The sequence below is a fragment of the Protopterus annectens genome, chromosome 4.part1, assembly GCF_019279795.1.
Source record: "Protopterus annectens isolate FY-2018-M chromosome 4.part1, PAN1.0, whole genome shotgun sequence".
Taxonomy (NCBI): domain Eukaryota; kingdom Metazoa; phylum Chordata; order Ceratodontiformes; family Protopteridae; genus Protopterus; species Protopterus annectens.
In genome coordinates this window covers 570,589,884-570,611,802 of record NC_056734.1, presented here as the reverse complement: position 1 = coordinate 570,611,802, position 21,919 = coordinate 570,589,884, and the positions used below count along the sequence as shown (strand labels likewise).

At 43.4% G+C, this 21,919-nt stretch overlaps 1 protein-coding gene across 1 annotated transcript in view; it reads right to left on the bottom strand.

Annotated features, from left to right (window-relative positions):
• Positions 1 to 21,919, bottom strand: part of ACTL6A (actin like 6A) — a gene marked incomplete in the record, with an annotated part of 1,351,363 nt that overhangs the window by 361,165 nt on the left and 968,279 nt on the right. The window contains 1 exon segment of the mRNA XM_044070379.1: positions 5,505 to 5,585. Coding sequence (XP_043926314.1) covers positions 5,505 to 5,585 — 81 coding nt within the window.

Genomic DNA, 21,919 nt, shown 5'->3' with positions numbered 1-21,919 from the left:
TGCCTTGGACTGTCCTTCCTAGACAATGCCTCCCCACCCTATCTGGGAGGCATCCGTGGCCACAGTAGCAATGGGTTGGCGAGGAATGAATGGTCTTCCCTATCGTTAGTTGATTGGACTGGATCCACCAACGATGGTCCTTTTGCAATATTCCGTTATTAAAATGTGATGGGACAGAGGCAGTTGCTGAACAGACTACTGAGAAAAGAGTAGCCATTGCAGGATTCTCATATGTAGTCTGGCTAGCGTAACTAGAGTTATGGTAGAGGCCATGGTCCCTAGACGTTTCAGCACCGTCTTCGCTTTGACCTTGTGTTGGGGAAGCAGGCTGTATATTTGTTGTCTTAGATTTTGCACTCTGTCTGAAGGAAGGCGAGCCATCATTGTGACTGCGTCTATTTCTGCGCCTATAAAAGTCACATATTGAGAGGGTGACAAGGCAGACTTTTCCCAATTTATAGAAATGCCTAGCTGAGTGCAGACACAGATGGTTGAATCCCTGGCTTGTAGAAGTAGGTGCCTGGTGGTGGCAGTCAGGAGCCAGTCGTCCAGGTATGGAAACACTTGGACTCCAAATAGTCTCAAGTGAGCTGTTACTACCGCCATGCATTTGGTGAACACCCTGGGGGCTGTGGTGAAACCAAAGGGCAGAGCACGAAATTGGTAATGACTGGCTCCCAGCCAGAAGCGTAAATGACTCCTTGATGCTCTGTCCATTTTTATGTGGTAGTACGCATCTTGGAGGTCTATGGAGCACAGACAATTGTCTTTCCCTAACAGGGGGAGTATAGACTGCAATGTGACCATTCAGAACTTGAACTACTTCACTGATTTGTTTAACTTGCTGAGATCCAAGATGGGCCTCCAGTCCCCTGCTCGTTTTGGCATTAAAAAGAATCTGGAGTAAGTTCCGAATCCTATCTGGTCTGCGAGGACGGTTTGGATGACTCTCTTTTGAAGCAACTTTTGGACTTCTATAGTTGCCTGATCCCTGTGATTGGGTGGAACATCTGGGATTTTCTTGGTTAGATGAATGGAAAAGAAAAGGTATGGAGTATCATCTGGAAATTATTCTTTGTACCCACTTGTCTTGTTTGATGTCGTGCCAGGCTTCTGGGGACAAAGATAAGTGACCCCCAACTTGCTCCAGAGAAGCGCAGTCGGGCCCCACTTCAGGAGCGCTGATAGGGACGTCCACGAAAGGAATCGCAGCCACCCTGGTTTTGCAGAACCCCCCCCCTAGGGAGACGTCTACCATTATTTCCTCCTCCTCTGCCTCTGGAAAAAATCTGAGATTTCTTGAACCACATTTTTCCGCCTCTCTGACCTTTAGGGTATGGTCTAGAAGGGACGGAAAAACATACTCCCATGGCAGAGAGAGTCTTCCCTTTCTGCTCGCATCTGGCGAGTGTCTTTTACCTTTGGTCCAAACAGAGAGGAACCGTCAAAGGGGGTGTTGGTAAATGTGGATTTGAAGGGCTCCGTAAAGTTACATAAGCGCATCCAGAAGTGTCTCCTAAGGGAGACTCCTGAACCCACTGCCCTGCTCATTCCATCTGCTGCATAAGATATCAGCCTCATGGTGGAGTTAACAATAGAGTTTAAGGTGAACAGCTGAGCAGTAACTTTCTCAGGGACTCCTTCAGTTAAAGAACCTTGGAGAGCATCTCCTAGCTCTTTTAGATCTCTTTGAAGCCTAGTGAAATGGGTGAGGTAATTCAGCGATCTGAGTATAAAAGCCGCTGAAGAAAAAATACGCTTCCCGTATCTGTCCATTGTTCGAGACTCTGTTCAGTAGGTGGACAGATGAGGAAGTTTCCGCTAGTTCCTTCTTTGTGGCTGCTGCCACCACCATGGCATCGACAGGCACATCCTTTGGTCAAATCAAGAAGTTACGTACTCACCATAACGTTCGATGTATGTAGTCCATCTCGCCTCACATTCTTACCCGTGGGTTCGGAGCCGAATGTCGGCTCTGACCCGGCCATACTTTTACCTCGAAGTCTTTCTATTGGCTGGGCTAAGATGGTATCCCATGCTGCACTGCTCTCTATCCCCGGATCTAGTTTGCTGCAAACACCAGCACTCATTCTCCATGCAGAACACCACCAAAGGAAGGAAGAACAAACCAAGACTGAAGGGAAGTCTGAAACCAGGCCTAACCTCCAGATCCTCCAGGAGTGGGGAAGGCGGAGGGGGTAAGTAAGAATGTGAGGTGGGACTACATACATCGAACGTTATGGTGAGTACATAACTTCTTGATGTTATGTAGTCCAATCTCGCCTACATTCTTACCCGTGGGACAGCGTCCCCAGCACCTAAATCCTGGGAGGCTCAGTGGAAAACACTCCTGAGCACTGTGGAACCAAAGAAGACCTGCCTCTAGATACCACATCTAACTTGTAATGAATAACAAAGGTGTGAGGAGATGCCCAAGTAGCCGCAGCACAAATATCATCCATAGACAATCTTGCCTGAAAAGCTGTAGATGTAGATACAGACCGGGTTGAGTGGGCCTTCACTCGAAACGGTAAATCTCTTCCCCCTGAAGTACAAATGAAAGAAATACAACTGGAAATCCACCTGGACAACATGACTTTGGAAACAGGAGACCCAATTCTGTTTTCCGAAAATGAAACAAACAACTGATCAGATTTTCTGAGGTCCTTCGTTCTGTGCAAATAAAATCGTAATTGTCTGTGCACATTCAACTGATGAAATTTGAATTCTGCCTTGTTTGAGAACTGAGGAAAAAAACACTGGCAATTCAATGGATTAATTAAGGTTACTAACTGAAGCTACTTTGGGAAGAAAGGAAGGATTTGGTCCGAGAGAAACCCTGTCCTTATGAAAAATCAAATACAGAGGTTTGAATGATAAAGCCTGAAGCTCCAAAACGAGTCTGGCTGACGTGATGGCTACCAAAAAGACAGTCTTCCAAGTTAAGAATTTTATATCACAAGTGGCTGCAGGCTCAAAGGAGGGTGAAGTAAGACCCTGTAGAACAAAGTTTAAGTCCCAAGGCATAACAGGTTCAGAGACAGGAGGACGAAGCAACAAAGTGCCCTTCAGGAAAGCCTTACAGAGTCTATGTGCCATTAGGCTAGGTTAGTCTGCGACATGAAAGGTAGAAATCGCCGCCAACTGGACTTTAATGGTTGCGGCAGCTGATCCCTGGTTGAAAAGCATAGAAAGGAACTCCAATACTGACGAGATTGGAACTGTGTAAGGGTCAATCTCTTTGTCATGTGCCCAGATGGAAAGCCTCTTCCATTTGCTGTAATAAATCTTCCTGGTCGAAAGCCTATGAGAGGAAGATAGACTATGAACCACCTCGGGCGAAAATTGGTGAAGCCTAACTAATGACGGAAGTGGAGTAGCCAGGCTGTCAACCGGAGGGTCCGAAGAGAGGGATGGAGCTGCCCTGACATGAGTCAGTAAGTCTGGTTGTGGGTCCAAAATCCAAGGAGCGTCCATGAGATAGAGATGGAGAAAGGGGAAACAAATTTGACGAGGCCAGTGTGGAGCAATCAGAATCATTTTGCTTCCCAAGGACTGCGCTTTCTGAATAACCTTTGACAGCAAGGGAACCGGAGGAAAGGCATATAGTAGACCGGAGGGCCAATTGTGGACTAGAGGTATCCCTGGGTGACTCCCCCTGAGGAGGCATAAGGGTGAAGTAGCTGCTGCCTTTGGCATTGAGGGAGCTGGCAAAAAGGTTGCAGCAAGGCTGACCCTACCTGCGGAAAATCCGAAGGTGTGGGAGCGGAACTCTGCTCCGAGACAGACAGTTGGGGTGCTGGAACAGACGGTTCCACAACAAACTTCACTGATAGCTCTGGCTCCAAAAGACCGGTATGGCTTGGAGGAGGAACAGGAGCAGGTAATACAGCCTTAGATGCCTCCGGAACGGATTGTGTCGGAGAAGACAACAAATTTGCTAAAGCAGACTTCAAAAGCCTAACCACCACCCCCCTCTCGACATCCTCCACAGAACAGAAAGACTCCTGGAGGATCTGGAAGACAAGGTAGGGGATCAAGATCTCTGCAAAAGTGGAGATCTGAGTGTCAGGGATACCGATAATAAATCTCTCGACTGGCACTGAGGCATGGGTTCAGCTATCAGCTCCAAACAACTTGGGGCCGAAACTGGATGGTCTATGTCAATAACCTCAACAGGCTCTGAAGGCAGAGGAGCCGAAGAGGTAGGTTTGTCAATTTTGGCAATTTTCTCTGGAGGTCCTGATTTAACAGTCAGTGTAGGAGACGGCCTTTTCACCAACTTGACCTTCTCTTTTTTAGAAGAGGGAGACCTGGAATGAGAAAAGGAAGAACTGTTTAAATCCTCCTCAAAGGAAGGTTTAAACAGACCTTTCAAGATCAGTTTGTTCTTCCCTTCCTGGAGAACCCGGGAACTAAGAGTGGCAAAATCTCCTGTAGATGTATGGCTCCCAAACAATAGACAAAAATAATATGCCTGTCAGTCTAGGACATTTTTTGTGAGCATTTTAAACAATTCTTTAAACCCGAAGGTTTATGGTCTTTAGTTTCCTTAGACATACTACCGCAACAACAATCACAGACTATAAGCTTAGAAAGGTAAAGGAGAGGACAAAGTTTTCTAACTTAAGCTGGTCTAGCCCTGCTGAGGAAACAACACACAAGGGAGAAGGCAATAGAGGACTAGGTCCTCTAACTTAAATGGGCCTAGCCCTGAACAAAGGGGTAGGTGAGATAGAGAACAAACAAGCAACAGATAAAGGTTAGAATAGGTCGCAACTAAAAAAAAAAAACCCCGGACCTATGCCTAAGAAAATGTAACTAGCACACAGAAACGAAGAGATACCATGAAGGAAAGGCCTGCGGAAGCGACAACCAACAATATGCAACAACAAATTGCAATAACGTTTAAAAACACACTAGCTAGTTACTAAAGATAAACTGTACGCTATTAATACAACACTATTATAGTCAAAAAACAATCATTATAAAATCTGAATAAGCAAATAATTCCAACTTAGCCATGGCCAAGAAAGAGCACTTCTGAACTCGTAGACGAGGCAAACGAGATCTTGGGATTCTTACTAGTGCATTATGGGATACCTACCTTGCCACGAGCCAACTTAGAGACCTCGAGCTTTGTAATCGGCCGAGTCTAGTCTCCCAACCCATATGTAAGAATGAAGGAGAAACAGGACTACAGAACATCTGTGGTCTTCTGTCAAATCATTGGTAAATTATAGTGGATTAAAGTCAGAAAATAATGACAGACATTTGAGTTTCAGACTTCATACCCTTCAGAAAAATTCATCTTAATTGAAAACCTGTTATTCTATCAATTTTCTAAATCTGTAAGAGCAATATTTAAAAAGTGCCCCTATTTTTGGACCTTTGTCCTCCCATTGATGGCTTTGTCTAGATTTCTTGCTTAAGAGGTTGAGAGGTATGGTTGACATTCTTGAAGTAAAACAAAAACAAAACAAAAAAAAATAGACAATACTCACTGGTCGAACATCTATGTCACACATTCCAACGCTTGTAGTAACAACATGGCCAACACCAAGCATTGTATTCCCAGACAAACCCTGAAACAACATTAGTGTCATTAATCAAAAAAGGCACACACGAGTGGACTACACAAAATATATTTAAAATCCATCTAAGTTTCTTCACATCTAGTTTACGAACAAATAACTAAGAAATTAAAGGACATTCAATGCAATTTCATATTTACCTGAAGCCTTCAACTTTCAGTCCCATTTCAGAGGTGCAAAAGCTCCACAAAACAAATTTGCAGGCAGAAAAGTGCAATGGTATACATTGGTAAATGTGTGACACTTGCTAGACTGCACATTGTTGAACAGTTTAGCCGGACACTGTCCCTAAAAAGCCCAGATGCTTTCCTGCTACAGGGATGTAGAACCTAAAAGAAATCTGTAAGGTCCTCTTCCAGAAATGAGATGCAAGAAAAGTGCTAGGTAAACGACAGAAAAGTCAGAGTTGACAAGCATGACACTAAACTAATTGGTAAAGACTACACTGAAATGATTATAGCTAAAAAGCAAATTTTCATAATGTCCCTGGATCAGGCATAAAATCTAAAACAGAGGAACAGGCAGCTGAGACATTAAATGCAACAGAGCCAGTGGATTTTATTCAGAAAATAATCCACTGCAAAAATGGTTGTTGCTCTCCTACTTTGGACACAGCAGAAGAGTTTTTGTGGGTTCTGTTCAAGCAGCTTTATTTTACACAAACATCACTATAGAGGTTTACTGACTAACTTAAGTAACTTGTATACAAGCTAACAACTGCGATCATGCATGCTCACACTTTGGCTGCTCTTTCAAAATGGCACTAGAGATTGCACGTATCTGGAATTTATACGTGTATGTACGGACTTTAACATGCTTCGTAAAGACACAGCACACATCAAATACACTCTGATCTACATCCTCCCCCCTTTGAGAAATAGATCATGCAACGTTAGTCTACATGGCATGCATATATCACAGGTAATTCTTTGTCATGCATTACACAAGACTAGGTACACACACACACACACACACACACATATATATATATATATATATATACATACATATACACACACACACAGTTAAGTTTACACTGATGCGTATTTCACACTGGGCTTAGACATTTGTCCATATCACGTGACATAAACCTGGGAATTGGATTTAGCAACTGGAACTTTCTCTACAAAATGTTCAACCTTTGGAATATCCTGAACATTTTTGGGAATAGAATCAGAGGTTTGAACACACACTGGTATGGGAACAACATCTAGTTCGCTTTTAAATTTGGAGTCCATCACCACAAACACTGTTGTGATGATGATGATTCTGGTACAGGAAGAAGATGTCTACGATTCTTCTTATACTCTATATCCTCAGAGTCTACCAGATAAGATCTTGGCTCAGCACAGATGCATGTAATCTGACTGATTCAGTCGAAACCTTTCGTTGTCTGGATTCATACCATCTCTCCTTTCTTCAACGGATGAAGTAATCTGCTCGATCTGTCGTAACTGACCATCTGGATATTATGCTTCTTAAACAACTGAGCCTTGATGGTTTTACGGTGCTTAACTTTAGGCCTCAACAAACTGAAATTAATAGGCAGCGTAGTTCTGGTTTGCCTGGAAAGTAGTCTTTGAGCAGGTGAGTTAAGAATATTGTCACGGGGTACATTTCTGAGATTAAGCAAATTCAAAAACACATTGGTATTGTCACGCTTTGACCTCTCAAGTAATTGCTTTGCACTCTATACTGCATGTTCAGCTAGACCATTTAACCAAGGACATTCAGGACTGCTAGTTACATGTACAAGGTTCCATTCTCTTGCAAATTGCTGAAACAACTGACTAGTAAATGGAGTACCATTGTCAGAAAGAACTTTGTGTGGACTACCATGGACTGAGAAATGGTGTTTCAACTTGGTAATAATAGCATTGGATGTTAGGTTATGCAGTAGATCAATCTCAAACCATCTCCAATAAGAGTCTACCAAAACCAAGTAGCATTGATTGTTCCACTCGAAGATTATCAGTGTGTCTGTTGACCAAGGTAGTTCAGGAACTGGACTTAGCTGAAGTGGTTCTCTTTACAAATGCAGTCTAGTACTATTGCACAGTGAACAAGAAGTACTTTATCTATGTCTTTCAGTAATGAAGGTCAAAATATCAATTCTCTCGCTCTTCTTAGTGGATGTGGAACCTGGGTGACCACAATGCAAAATCTGGATATATTCTTGTTGTAAGAAAGCAGGAACAATTTTAGGACCTTTGAAAATAATGTCATCTTCCATCAACAATTCATCTCTGTAAGGAAAATAGGTTTGCACTTCAGGTGGTACACTACACTGCCTTGACGGCCATCCAATATTAATGTAGTGACTGAGCTTTTGCAAAATTGGATCGGTCATTGTGTGATTTCTTAACTCAAGTCTAGTGGTAAAAAAATTATGCACTGCCATCACATCAAAGTCAAAAATCTCTGTCAAGCGTTCAGTTGTATTTCTGGATTATCTGGATAAGATATCAGCCAGATAGAGCAATCTGCCTTTCGTATAGACCATTTTGAAATTGTACTTTTGCAATCTGAGCATCATTCTATAACCTCACTGGAGTGGAATGCATAGGCTTCTAGAATAGGAACTAGAGGTTGGTGGTCAGTTCAATCTGAATAGCTCGACCATAAATATAATCGTGAAACTTGGAACATGCAAATACTATTGCCAAAAGCTCCTTCTCAATTTGACCATACTGCATCTCAGTTTAGGTAAGTGTTCTAGATGCACAGGCTACTGGTCTGCCCTCTTGAAGTATAACTGCACCAAGACCAAATTTTGAAGCTTCACAGGAAAGAGTGACTGGTTTGTTCACATCATAGTATCTTAATGTAGGTGGGGTGGCAATTTTCTGGTTAAGGTCTTAAAATGCCTTCTGGTGCTGTTCTGACCATGACCATGCAACATTTTTGTGCGCTAGCTCTCAAAGTTGCTGTCAACTCACTGAAGTCTGGTATAAAACTTGCCTACATAGTTGATCATGCCTAAGAAACGCTGTAGAGCTTGTACAATGTCTGGTGCTGACATCTCAAGAAAAGCTGCTCGCGTGGTCGGGGGGGGGGGGGTCTGGTCTCAAGCCAGTATGGGTAAACAAATAACTTGCATATGTAGATTCTGGAAGCCTGAATTTACATTTCAGAGGATTAAGCTTCAAGTTTACTTCATGTGCTCTGTTAAGAACTTTCTTTAGGTTTCTGTCATGGTCTGTTTCACTATTGCCTCCAACCAATAAATCTATTATGGCACAAGGATAACCCGAAAAAAATTTGCTCCACTGCATGTTGAAAGACTTCACTTGCAGAATTTATTCCAAATGACATCCTTAGGAATCTGTATCTGCCAAACAGAGTACCAAAAGCGGTTAGAAATGAGGATTTGCAATCAAGCATCACTTGCTAAACTGGACTCTCTGCATCCAAGAGAGAAAAAAGTGGCATTCGGTATTAGAGCTGTGACCTCTGACTGTGCGGCACTGGATGATACAATCTCAATGCTTTGTTCAAATCTCTTGGGTCAATATATATTCCGATTTCATTTGAGCCTTTTCTGTGAGCTGCCACCATGGATGACACCCATTCAGTTGGTTCTGTGATTGGAAAAATCACACCTTGTTGCACCATTTTATCCACCTGAGCCTTAACTATTTGGCATAGCTATTGGAACGCTTCTCGCTGGTCTGACTACTGGAGTGATCTCTGGATCTAACTTCACAGAACACACAACTGGAAGTTTGCCCAACTTGTCATCGACAACATCAGCATACTCTGAGAAAATGGCTTCAGAAAAAATTGGAAATGCACTTATGTGATGAATTTCTTTAGCAAAAGAAAGCAGATTCATTCTCAAACTATCTTTGAGACCCAATAAAGACAGTACTGGTCTTCAGACTACATAGAACAACAAGCTGAAACAGTTCTTGGCCAAATAACATAAAAGCATCACTGAGCCTTCAGTTTGAATTTACTCACCTCCATAAGCAACAAGTATGAACTACTGGCCACATTGAGTTGTTCATTAGTTTTCACTTTAGCAAATGTGTCTGCTGATATAAAAAGAGGTTTATGTTCTTACCATAAAGTTCCATTTGTGTTGTTGATCTTCGTTCATTCATGACGAATGGGTATCAGTTCTGTCCTCAGAAACAACTCGGCCATTATAACAAGCTCGCGCCAGCCAAAAACTCTCGAGTTAAGCTTACCCAAAGTGCCCCTTCTCTTCATCTCCTCAGATAGTCTGCTCATAAGAAAGGAAAGCAGAGCTTGGTCTGAGCAAATGCCCTGTCATGAAGCTAGGACCAAATCCGAACCTCCAGGAGTCTTTCGGAGGGGGTAGGAGGGTGGGATGTCATGAATGAATGAATACAGCTGGAACGTTATAGTAACAACATAACTTTATCTGATGTTGTTAATCTTCATTCATTCATGATGAATGGGACAGAGTCCCTAGCTACTTGAATCCCTGGGAGGCCCTATGCAAGAATATTCCTGAGCACCACTGAGCCAAATGATGCTCTCCCCTGAAGACCAAATCCAATTTGTAAGGCGTGATAAAAGCATGAGGAGTAGCCCATATGGCTGCTGCACAAATGCCATCCATGTAAGCTCTGGAATGGAAAGCAACAGACGTAGCAACTACTTTGGTTGAGTGCGCTTTGATTTTAGCTGTTAGAGGGATATGGTTTTGTTGGTAGGCAAAGGAAATACAATCCCCTCCAGCCATTCAGCTAAAGTTACTTTAGAAACAGGCTTTCCCAAGTTTGGTCCTGAGAAGGACAAGAATAATTGGTCAGATTTTCGTAGTGATTTAGTCCTGTCCAAGTAGAAACATAACTGTCTATGTAAATCCAAAAAATGCAGACAATATTCTCCATTATTAGAAAAATTGAGAAAGAAGACTGGTAGGTCAACTGACTGATTAATACTCAAATCTGAAACAACTTTGGATAAGGAGGAGGGAGTTAGTCCAAAGTTATACTCTCTCTTTATGGAAAATCATGTAAGGGCGTTTTATGCACAAAGCTTGTAGTTCTGATATTCACCTTGCAGAGGTAATTGCTACCAAGAATAAAGTTTTCCAAGATAAAAACTTCATATTGCAAGTGGCAGCAGGCTCAAAGGGAGGACGAGTCAAGGTTTGTAGAACTAGTGTTAAATTCCAGGGTTCAACTGGCTCGTTGAAGGGTGGTCTAATATGCGTGACCCCTTTCAAAAAGGTCTTACAGAGACGGTGAGATATCAAAGAGGAGTCCTGGAAACCATAGTGGAAGTTTGAAACAGCCACCAGGTGGACTCGAATAGTGGAAGCTGCGTCTCCCAAATGTGGGAGATTTAACAAATAGTCCAACACAGAGCTAAAAAAAGCCAAAAAGGGATCCAAGTCCTTTCTCTCAAGACCAAACTACGAATCTTTTCCACTTGCTGAGATAAAGTTTTCTGGTGGATGGCTTATGGGAAGCCAAAAGAATGTTTCGTACAGGGAAGGAGAGATTATTCTGTCTGGAAATTACTGGAAGTGCAGGAACCAAGCTATCAGCTTGAGATGCGATGTGTGTGGATGGATCAACCCTTGTGGGTGCGAGAGTAATTGGATCCAAAGTCCATGGTCGGTGGACCAGGTGAGGCCAAAGGAAGGAGAACCAAATTTGTTGGAGCCAATAGGGTGCAATAAGGATTACTCTGCTTCTCAACCAAGAGCCTTCTTTAGAAATTGCGGAATAAGAGGAAGAGGAGGAAAGGCATAACCTAATCCCGTGGGCCAATCGTGTATTTGAGTATCCCTCAGGGACTCCCCCTGAGGGAGGATTAGGGCTAAGTAGCTGCTGCATTTGTGGTTGGTGGGAGACACTAATAAATAGCAGCAAGGCTGACCCCAGAGGCTGAAGATCTTCACCATTATGATAGGATTGAGGCCTACTTGTGAGGCAGAAGAATACATCTGCTCAGCTCGTCTGCAATCATGGTGGAATCCCCGGGAATGTGCATTGCTATCAGAAAGCTTGGAAGATATTGTCCATTGCCAAACTCTAATGGCTTCCCAACACAACGGGAAGGATTTGGTCCCCCCTCCCCTATGTTTGTTGAAATACCAGATGACAGATATGTTGTCTGACTGGACAGCAATTGTCCCTGACGGGAGGACAGATTAGAATGCTTGCAACCCCAGAAGGACTGCCCTCAGTTCTAGGGCACTGACATGCAGGTTGACCTCCTCAGGGGACCAGGAGCCCTGGACCGTCTTTCCCTGGAAATGCCGCCCACCCCTACCTCACCAGGAATGCATCCATGGTCACTATGGTCTTGCTCTGAGAGGGTGATAAGGGGTGACGCCATAGTTCCTTTTCTGGTTTCATTCACCAAAGTAAGTCTTGTTTGCAGCAGTTTGTTATGCGGATTAGGGAGGACATATGACTTAAAAGGGACCACTGTGATGCTATTAGCCATTGTAGGAGTCTCATGTACAGTCTTGCTAGAGGAACTATAGCAATTATTGCTGCCACTGATCCTAGTAGTTGAAGGACTGCATGAGCTGGGACCTTATCCTTAAGAGAGCATCACGGAGTTGAGATCTTAGTTTTTGGAGCCTGTAAAGTGGGAGGGTGACCAGGCAAGGCGTAGTGTTGAATGTGGCACCTACGAATTCTAGATTTTGAGTAGGTACCAGTTTGGACTTTTCTTTGTTTACTGAGATCCCCAAGGATCTTGCCAGCTGTGGGGTGTAATGCAAAGCTAGAACCCAACAGACGCTTGGTAGGGGTAGTAAGGAGCCAATCGTCTAAATACAGATACACCCGGAATCCTTGGAGTCTCAAGTGAGCTGTTACCACTGTCAAACATTTGGTGACCATTCTGTGATCTGTGGAGAGACCACAGGGTAGCGCTCAAAATTGGTAGTAATTGGCTCCCAGCCTGCAGCGGAGAAATCTCCTGGAGCGTTTGTCCATTTTTATGTGATAATGCACTTCCTGGAGATCTACAGTGCACATCTAATTGTTTTTCTCCAGAAATGGGAAGATAGACTGAACCATGACCATCCGGAATTTTGTCTGTCTGGCAAACTTGTTTAGGATGCAGAGGTCCAAAATTTGCCTCCAGTTGCCTGTCTTTTGGCACTTAAAAGAACCCTGAGTAAAATCTGGATTCTGTCTGATCTGGTGGGACTGTTTGGATGACTCTTTTCAGAAGTAGCTTTTGAATTTCCTGTGCTTCTGCATCCCGTTGACTGGGTGGAACTTCGGGGATTTGCCTTTGTGGCCTCGGGTAAAGATCAAAAGGGATGTGATAACCCCTGGTAATTATTGTCTGCACCCAAGAATCTGTCGTTATGGAATGCCAGGCTAGGTGGTGCAGAGAAAATAGTCCCCTGACTGCTTCTAGAGGCATGCAACTGGGCCGCTCTTCAGGAATGCTGACAGGGCTGGCCAGAGACAGAATCTCTGGATCCCTGATTATGCGGAACTCCTCTGTCTCAGGAGGGGCATCTTCCTGATGAGTTACCCCCTTTACCCTGGGTGGGAAAACTCGCCACATGTGTCGCGAAAAGGACCCTGGGATTTCCTGAACCACATCTTTCCACTCCTCTAATTCAAAGGGTGTGAGAAAAGGGGCTACTCAGTGGGGAAATGAGCAGAGATAGCACAGGCATGAATTTTTATAGAGGAGAAAGAGGCCACTGTGTAGTAGGTCAGCTAAGTAATCCAGGATGAGAGGGGGGGGGGGGTTGTGCCGTATTGGCTCCCTTAGCCTGGAACCAGGTGCAGAACCTTTTCCATTAGTTATCGTAAGACTTTCTAGTGCTAGGGCATCTGGACTCGCGTATAACATCTAGAACCTGTTCAATGTAGTTGGCAGATTGATCTAGGGTTAGTGAATAAGCCAAGCTGCCAAATTGAGTGTCTGCAATTGGGGATGCATGAATTCCCCTTCCCTCTGGCTCAGGAGGTTTGGAATCTGGTGAAGATGCCATGGCAGTGGGGACAGGCTGCGCAGTAAGGGATACAAGTGCTGGCAAGGCCAGTTTGGAGCTTTAAGAACTGTCCTTGGTTTTTCTTCCTCTATTTTGAGCTGTACCCTGGGGATGAGAGGTAGTGCAGGAAAGGCACAGACCGAAAGATTGACTCAGGGGAAGGCCAGGGCATCCACTTTCCAAGCCATGCAGTGATGCTCCCTGGTGCAGAATTTGCTGAGCTGATTGTTGGGTGTGGGAGGCAAAGAGGTCGATCTTCAGGGTGGCCCATTTCTGAGTTATTAGGGTGAAGGTTCTTTTGTTGAGCTGCCACTTGTGTGGGTCCAGAAGATTTCTGCTTAATTGGTCTGCCAGAGTTCAGAGAACCTGGTAAGAATTGTGCTAACAGGTGTAGTTGCATGGCAGAGGCTGTGTGCCAAAGGGTCATAGCCAGCCTGCACAGAGGGTAGGAGCGAGTCCCTCCCTGCTTGTTAAAATACATCACAGTGGTGTTGTCTGTTTTGATCAGGAGAGCCCCTGGGGAGAGGTGGCTTGAAAGCTATCAAGGCGTGCTGCACAGCCATCATCTCTTTTTGGCTGATGTACAGAGGGATTTGCTGTGGGCTCCATTGGCCCTGTATGCACCTGCCGTCCAGGTGTGCACCCCAAGCACTGTCTGATGAGTCAGTGGTGAGGGTCTGGGTGGTGAGAAAGGTAGTCTCTTGCTGTGGAAGCATACTGTTGCCCGCCAAAGAAAGTCTTTTCTGAGGCAAGGAATTCTAGGTATAAAAGAGTCTCCAGGTCTTGAGAGTGTTGACACCAAAAGCTTTTTTAGGCACCATTGAAGTTTCTTCATATGCAGTCTGGCATATGGAGTGAGTAGTATGTAAGGTGTCATGAACCCCACAGCTTGCAGGATCTTCCTTGCAGATAACTGGGGTCTGGTGGCTACTTGAGAGAAGTAGGTTGTCAGAAAAATGTACTTTTCTGGTGTAAGGAATGCCATATCGGATGCTGTGCCCAGGCTTGCTCCCAGGAAGATAATCCTTTGGGCTGGCACCTGTTTGGATTTCTTTTCGTTGATTGTGTAGCCTAGGGAGGTTAGTAGGCTCTTTACAAAGGCCAGGTGCTTGAGCAGCTTTCCCTGGCTGTCTGCCTGAATAAGGCAGTCATCCAAGTATGGGTAAAACCTGGATATTCCTTTGTCTGCAAAAGGCAATGGCCGGAGCCACTTTGTGAAACTAGGGGAGCAGTAGATAAAGCCAAAGGGAAGCACAGAGAACTGAAAGTGTTGAGATCCTGCCCTGAAACGGAGACATGTCCTGCATGATTCCCTAACAGGAATGTGGAGGTAGGCCTCTTTTAGATCTAGGAAGGCTAGCCAAGCATCCTTGGACAGCATGGGTAGCATCTGCTGGAGGATGAGCATTTTGAATTTTGGGATCACCAGGAAGGTGTTTAGAATGAATAGATTGAGAATGGGGCACCAGGTGCCCTCTTTTCTGGGCAGCAGAAAAAGTCTGGAGTAGACACTTTGGCCTATCTGTTCCGCAGTAATGTGCTCTACTGCCCTTATAGAAAGCAGGGAAAGGATTTGCTTTTGAGCCTCTGCCAACTGGTTTGGAGGTAGATCTGGGAAACCTTTTGGGGTTGGAAGGGTGTGGAAGGAAAATTTATATCCCTGAGACACTATGTTGAGAACCCAGTGGTCATTGGTAATGGTGGCCCCGGTGCTTGCGTGAAAGGAGAGTTTTTCTCCTAGGGGTAAGTGAAGGTGGGAAGAGGGAGGGGGTCGGGAAGGTGAGTCATTGTGAATTCTTACCATAAGGGTGTGGCTTAGAACTCCCTGGTTTTGAAGTGGAGGTAGTCCACTGCTTAGATCTCTGCATTCCCTGTGGCTGCTGTCTGGGGGGTCTGGCTCCCCAGGGCCTGGGCTGGACTGGCTTAGTGGGAGCAGGAATGGACCAGTGCTTGGTGGGACAACGCCTGCTGAACCTGGGTGTCTGGACCTGTAAGAAATCCTGAACTGTCTGCATAGACTGCTTTTTCTTCCATCTTTTTTAAGACCTCTTCTGCCTTAGTGCTAAATAAGTTGTCTGTGCGCAAGGAGGCATCCAACAATTTAGATTTGACATGGTCTGGCAGGGGCTGTTCCTTAAGCCATGCATGCCTTCTAGTGACAGATCCAGTCATTGTTACCCTGCAAGAAGCTTCTAGGGCGTCAAAACCACAGTGCAAGGTAAATTTAGTTACTTGACTTGCAGAATGCATTAACTCTTGTAACTCAGATTCTGCATAACCAGGAAAACATCCTCCACAATATCAAGGATTGGGGGGATGGCCAAGGGTCTGTGCTGTGGAAGATCCAAGAATTCCCTGAGTCTCATTTTAGACTGACTATAGTCTAGACTCTCCCATTGGAAATGCTCCCTTAAGGTATGAAGGGTTTCCCCAAAGGAAAAATCCTCTGGGGGAGAGGCTGAAGGGATGGAATCCTCTGCATCAGAATCCTCATAAGTAGAGAGGGGCTGCATGTCTTCATATATTCAGAAGCATCAGACTCTTCTTCAGACAAAACTACAGGGGACAGATCTCTCTTCATTTTGGAGGGGATAGCTTGGCTTCCCCTGATTAGCATGATAAGGTCTTCCGCTATTTTAAGCATTTGATGTTGAGGCAAGGAAGCAGGTGCCTGAGATTGAGTAGTCGGTTTCTTGGGTAAGGTTCGTACCCTGGGCCTAAGAAACTCTGTCGTTTTCGAAAGAACAGTAGTCGCGAAAGAAGACGTCCATTTGTGTCGAGAATCAGTAGTGCGAAGGACTTCCTCGGAAGCTGGTGCCTGCTCAGCTGCTTGGGACTCATCCAAGGTAGAAACTATCACAAGATCCTTAGTCAAAGAAGAGTTTTGCACCATACTGGACTCCGAAAGGGTCTCTGTAGCGGCCTGCAAATCCACAGAAGAGGGCATCAGGGGCTGCAAAAGTGCCTCACTGAGGACCGGAGAACTGACACATCGTCGGTAGGTTTGGACCTGTGTGGTCTGTCTCTGTCTTTATCTTTACGTTTTTTCAGATGATCTGCTGTCGGATGGCTTACCGAAATCATATCGGAATTAGAGGACTGTAAGCGAAAATATCTAGCTACAATAAGGGGCCGACGACTGATAGTTATGGCGTTGAACAAAGCACAGAAGCAACAACAGGGGACATCGTGGTCTAGGCCTAAAGTGACATAGTAAGAATGAGTCTCTTTGTGTTATTTGCTTTCCACAGGCGAGACAATTAACTTTTTCTGACATCAGTAAGTGCAAGAAAACAAGGATCCCCAACGGGGTACTTCACTTTAGAAGACTTCAACTTCAATTCGGTAGACTAAACTCAGGTAGAAGCTGACCGGTACTCGTACAAACTGCTTCTGCTTCGGGCTCCATGCAAGAAAGACGGATGTAATGGCGTCGGCTGCCTTACTTTATACTACTGACAACCTGACGTCAGTCCTGAAGAGACAGCAACCGATGCAGAAATACTAAGCCTCTGGTATTTGGGACAGCCGAGGGCTACCCTGCAACAGTGAAACACTAAGAACATCTGTTTTCAAATAGAATAAGGTATATTTTATAAATTAAATCAGTTTTTAATATGTATATACTTTTTATAGTATATTTTGTCCTATAACACAAACTCATTCTAAGAAAACACAACGCAAAAAAAAAAATCGAACAGAACAGTCATACTGTTGACCTCTTCTTACCACCTGCACAACCACTTTGTCATTCATAATCACTGCTTTTACATAACATAATTCAAATAGTCAAACCCTTTTCTTTACTGGCATATCGTCATTAAAAACATCTACAAATGTATTTTGCTCTACTGTCTTACGATTTTCTGTATCTCTGTCTCTGCACACTGTACATCAAAAAAATTGTGATCCTCAATTTTGCTTCTGACTTCTAAAACAAATCCAAGAGATCAGTCATCCTGCTCTCCTGTTTGAGGCTTATTTGCACTTCTTCCTCTGTATTGCCCACAGTTTGCTAAAATAACCATAGTGCCTTATGCAACAAAGATATCCTGTTACACTCATTTCAGTTACTGCCACGTGCAGCAACTAAACAGAATGAAACATATAAAAAGTTCACTTTTTGGCAGATTGCTTGCACTTTTACATACAAAATCTCATCTGCCACATCTATCCTTTTGCCATCACTTCCTCTCAGCTGCCCTTGTGCTAGGAACAGAATAACAAAACAGTAAGGGATTTTACCCTGATGCCCTGGATTATAAAAAATATTCCCGAGTCAGTAAGAACACCACCTTGGGCCTCTCATGAAGACAGGCCATAGGCCCAATGGGACTATTCTGGTAAACAAAAACAAATATAACTTCAAACACAGGAACTAAATGCAGTGTAAACAGTCTAAATTATACCTACTCTCCTTTGAGGGATCACATGACCTCTGAACAGGAAAGACAAAGTGCAACCAATATATAGAGCATATATGCACTTAGTCGTCAAAATATCGGACAGAAAAACTCATACATAATTGTCTAGCTTTAACAGATATGGTTCAATCAACATGGTCTGGAATCAAGTGGTGGAGTCAGTTTTTATGTTGAGCTCCAGTGAAATCTCCTAAGATAGGTAGAAAATCAGCTTTGGATATATTATGAATAAAGGGTGGCATCAGTTATAATGTGCTATACTTCAAAAGCCATGTTCTGAAACAGATGAAGTGGCAGCATCAAATTCAGTAATACACTGCATAAACTCCTAAATGTTGAAAACCAGTCTTAGCAATACTTTACAGCTCAAAATCCCGATACTGCCTAAATGTTCTGTAATGAAATCTCAGCTGGGTATTGACTTTGTGACTTTTTGTATATAGATACTAAATGCAGGGCTTCATATGCCTTCACTGTTAAAGCCTGATGTTCTGCATTGCATTTGGTTTCATAAAGAATGCGGAATACGATTTCTGCTCAGTATGCAAAACACAACTAGTCTAGAATAAACCTTTCCTAAATTGTCATATACAAAATATTTACTTTGAATGTAATTTCCACTGGATACTGAAGCTTCCCTGCCAATTTAACTCAAAAATAAAATACATGCACACATTTTTACTTATTTAGAGGTTTGATAATCTGGTGGGATGACTTACAACTCATGTCATTAACCAACTGACAGGCAACAACATATACAACTCGCACATAGTAATAAAAATGGTTTAAACTGTAAAAAAAAAACATTATTGAAAAGTTAGTATTTGAAAAAGTATATTTTGACATTATTATGGGTTATCTTGAAGAGGTTGCACAGATGATCAACAAAATTTAATGGAAAAATGTTGAAATGTTTCAGAGATGTACACATTTAAATCCAAAGAGCAAAACAATCAAAAGCACTCAACAGTTATGGGGAAAATTCTACTGTAAAATGGTCAGAACAGAATGTGGATATGAGCGAAACACTCATCCAGTGTTCCATCTAAAGTAGAAAGTGAAGGCTTGAACAGCATATCAAACTAAAGCAGTGCTGAATTTTTCTGCTTCACAATACACACTGAGCTGAGTGGATGAGAGGTGTTGACTAAAACTCACAGCTGAGATATACAAGTATCCTGTTTTTTTTTTATTATTTATACTGATTATTGTTTCTAGCAATTTACATATAGCACTTATTGCCTGCTGCTTAGTTTATGAGTGTATTTTATTGCTATTAAGTAATCTGCACAGGAAACTGATTTGTTTGCAGTTATAAAAGCATTCTGTATCTTTACAAATCTTTATCTGTTTAAAAAGTTTCATTTTGTGGCTTTCTGTAGTGCTTACTGTCTTGTAGGCTAATAGCTTTAGTATTGTCCCCACTCTCCCTGTTGGTGTCTTGCTGTTATACTTGGTGGCTTTGCAGTTGCCCACCCCTACTGTAAATCTGATCTGGGGCACACCTCCCAGTCTAGTGTCATTATCTCATTCTACCTAATACAGAGAGAACATTTGATAAGACCTTGTTTCTCCCTTTTCCCTTTCAAAAAATGTTTTGCCTAAATCTCCTTGGGTTCTAACTGTGCTTCTCAAACATTTTGGAAATATAGAGTATATTTTACAGCAATTATAACTGTAATTGCCTTAACATTGCTACAACTCAAGTGCTCTAGGTTGCACTGCATCTGAAGTGTTTGTGTGTTTTAGCTGCTTTTCTGTATATATAGACTTCTCTGTATATGTAGACTAGCTACTTATTCTGCTGTGTTACTGCCTCAAATCGTTTTTCAGCTGTGAACTTGCCTTGCTTCATTTAAAAAGTTTTAAATTGCTAATTTTGTAGAGTTTTAATTGCATTTACTGTTTAGGACTAGACACTCAAGTGTGTTAGCCTTTTCTGTGTTTATTTACTGTTTTATTGCATTGTTTAGCCTGTTTCAACAACAACAAAAAAAAAATACTAACTTGTTTGCTCATTTCCCACCTTTTCTAGCCAGTCCATATCCCAGGCTTTGCTCGTCTCAAGACTTTATTTTTTGAGCTCAGAGCTATCCAGACCTTGCTGTGGTAGAGTTAAGTACTACTGCCTACCAGTGGGACTGGTGAGCATTGTACTGCCTATCTTAATGCTAGAGGAGTGGTTTCCAGCTCTGAAATTGTAATTTTATTAGCCTTTTTGGGCTGATTTCTATCCCTTTCAACTTTCTGGCTTAAAAACGCATGCGTTCGCACATTTTTCACATCATGCAGCACTGGGAGGGTACAGTTAAACTATTCCAGGTGCCAGAAAGTCTGCTCTTCAAATTTTCCCTTAAAACTAGCTGGTTTCTCAGTAGTAGCACTAAATTCTGAACACCTGTGACTAGCACTTGCTCTAGAACCTGCTGGAAAGCACTAGGAAGCCTGAAACTGATACAAACACTCAGCTCTCCTTATCAATAAGGAGAAATTAATCATAGGCACTGAACAGCCTATAATTGCAAAGTAGCTTGCAAAGGTAAGGGAAAACAGCTCTTAAACTTTACAAAAAAGCACCTAAACAGGCATGTCCAAGGGTTAACTTCCGGTGATTTCTCCTGTCCACCTGGTGAATCTGGGCATACTGGGGCAAAGCGGCAACTGCCTCATGAACACAGACAATCCTCTCCTCCTACCACCCAACACTACAACCTGCGAGAGATGCACTTACATAGCCAAACTGGAAGCAAAGCTCTCTCCGACCAAGATTGTGCTAGACAGTCAAGAGGAGAAGGTTAATACCTCCATTACACCTCAAGCAACTCATAGCCCTTCAAAACCCACACCATCAACACCCACACAAAGCAACACTAAACCCACATATGCAGAGGCCCTTAACATTAACCTGCCCAAGCAACAAGGACCTCCGAAGCCAAAACAAGCACCAGTCACAACCAAAGTGACACACAGCTCACAACATCAGTGTGCCACCCAGTAACAGCCCCTAAGGCAAGACAATGTACCCAACACTTTAGTCATAGGTAACTCTATAGTCAGGCATACTGATGTCCCACTCACCAGGCTGAACAAGGAGAAAATTACAGTCAGCTGCCTGTCAGGTGCCAGGATCCGCCACATAATGCATGCACTCAAGCCACTCCACAACAAGTATAAATATAACTCTGTCATTGTCCATGCTGGAGTGAATGACGTGAGACGTACCTCCCTGGACTACATGAAAAGAGACATGGAAGAGCTCTTGGATCATGTGACCCAGACAGGTATGACCCTACCCCTGAGTAGCATCCTGCCTTCGCCCAGAATTATACCACAGTATAAGGACAAAATTATTGACTTCAGTAATTGGCTAAGCTTCTGGTGTCATTCAAAGGGGATCCAGTATTTGTCTGCCTGGGAAGACATGATCGACAAACCACAATGCTTTGCCAGAGATGGTCTGCACCTGTCACCCCTGGGATTCAGGTTACTGGTTAAAGCTCTTGCCACCCCTATAGTGCCTTTTTTAGGCAAGGTTCAAAAGATAAAACCACCACCGTAACAGATACAAGCATGCAAAATCTGAAGGTAATGCTACTCAATGCTAGAAGTCTAAACCTCAAAATGCACTCTCTCGAGGCACTCCTAAAAATGGAGAGCATCGATATCTGTGCAGTAACTGAGACCTGGTTCAAGGCTCCAGAGAGCACCCCTGCAATACCAGGCTACAATTCTTACCACACTTTTCAGCCACAAAACCAAGACCGAAACACTAAAGGTGGAGGAGTGTCCATATTCACCAAGGATATTCACACTTCCAGGCTACTTGCCCAACATAATGCATCTGAAATTCTCCAGGTGCAACTAACACTAGGTAAGACTGCAATCCAAATTGTAGCTTGCTACAGATCCCCCACCATGCCACAAGATTCTCATTACACCTTTCT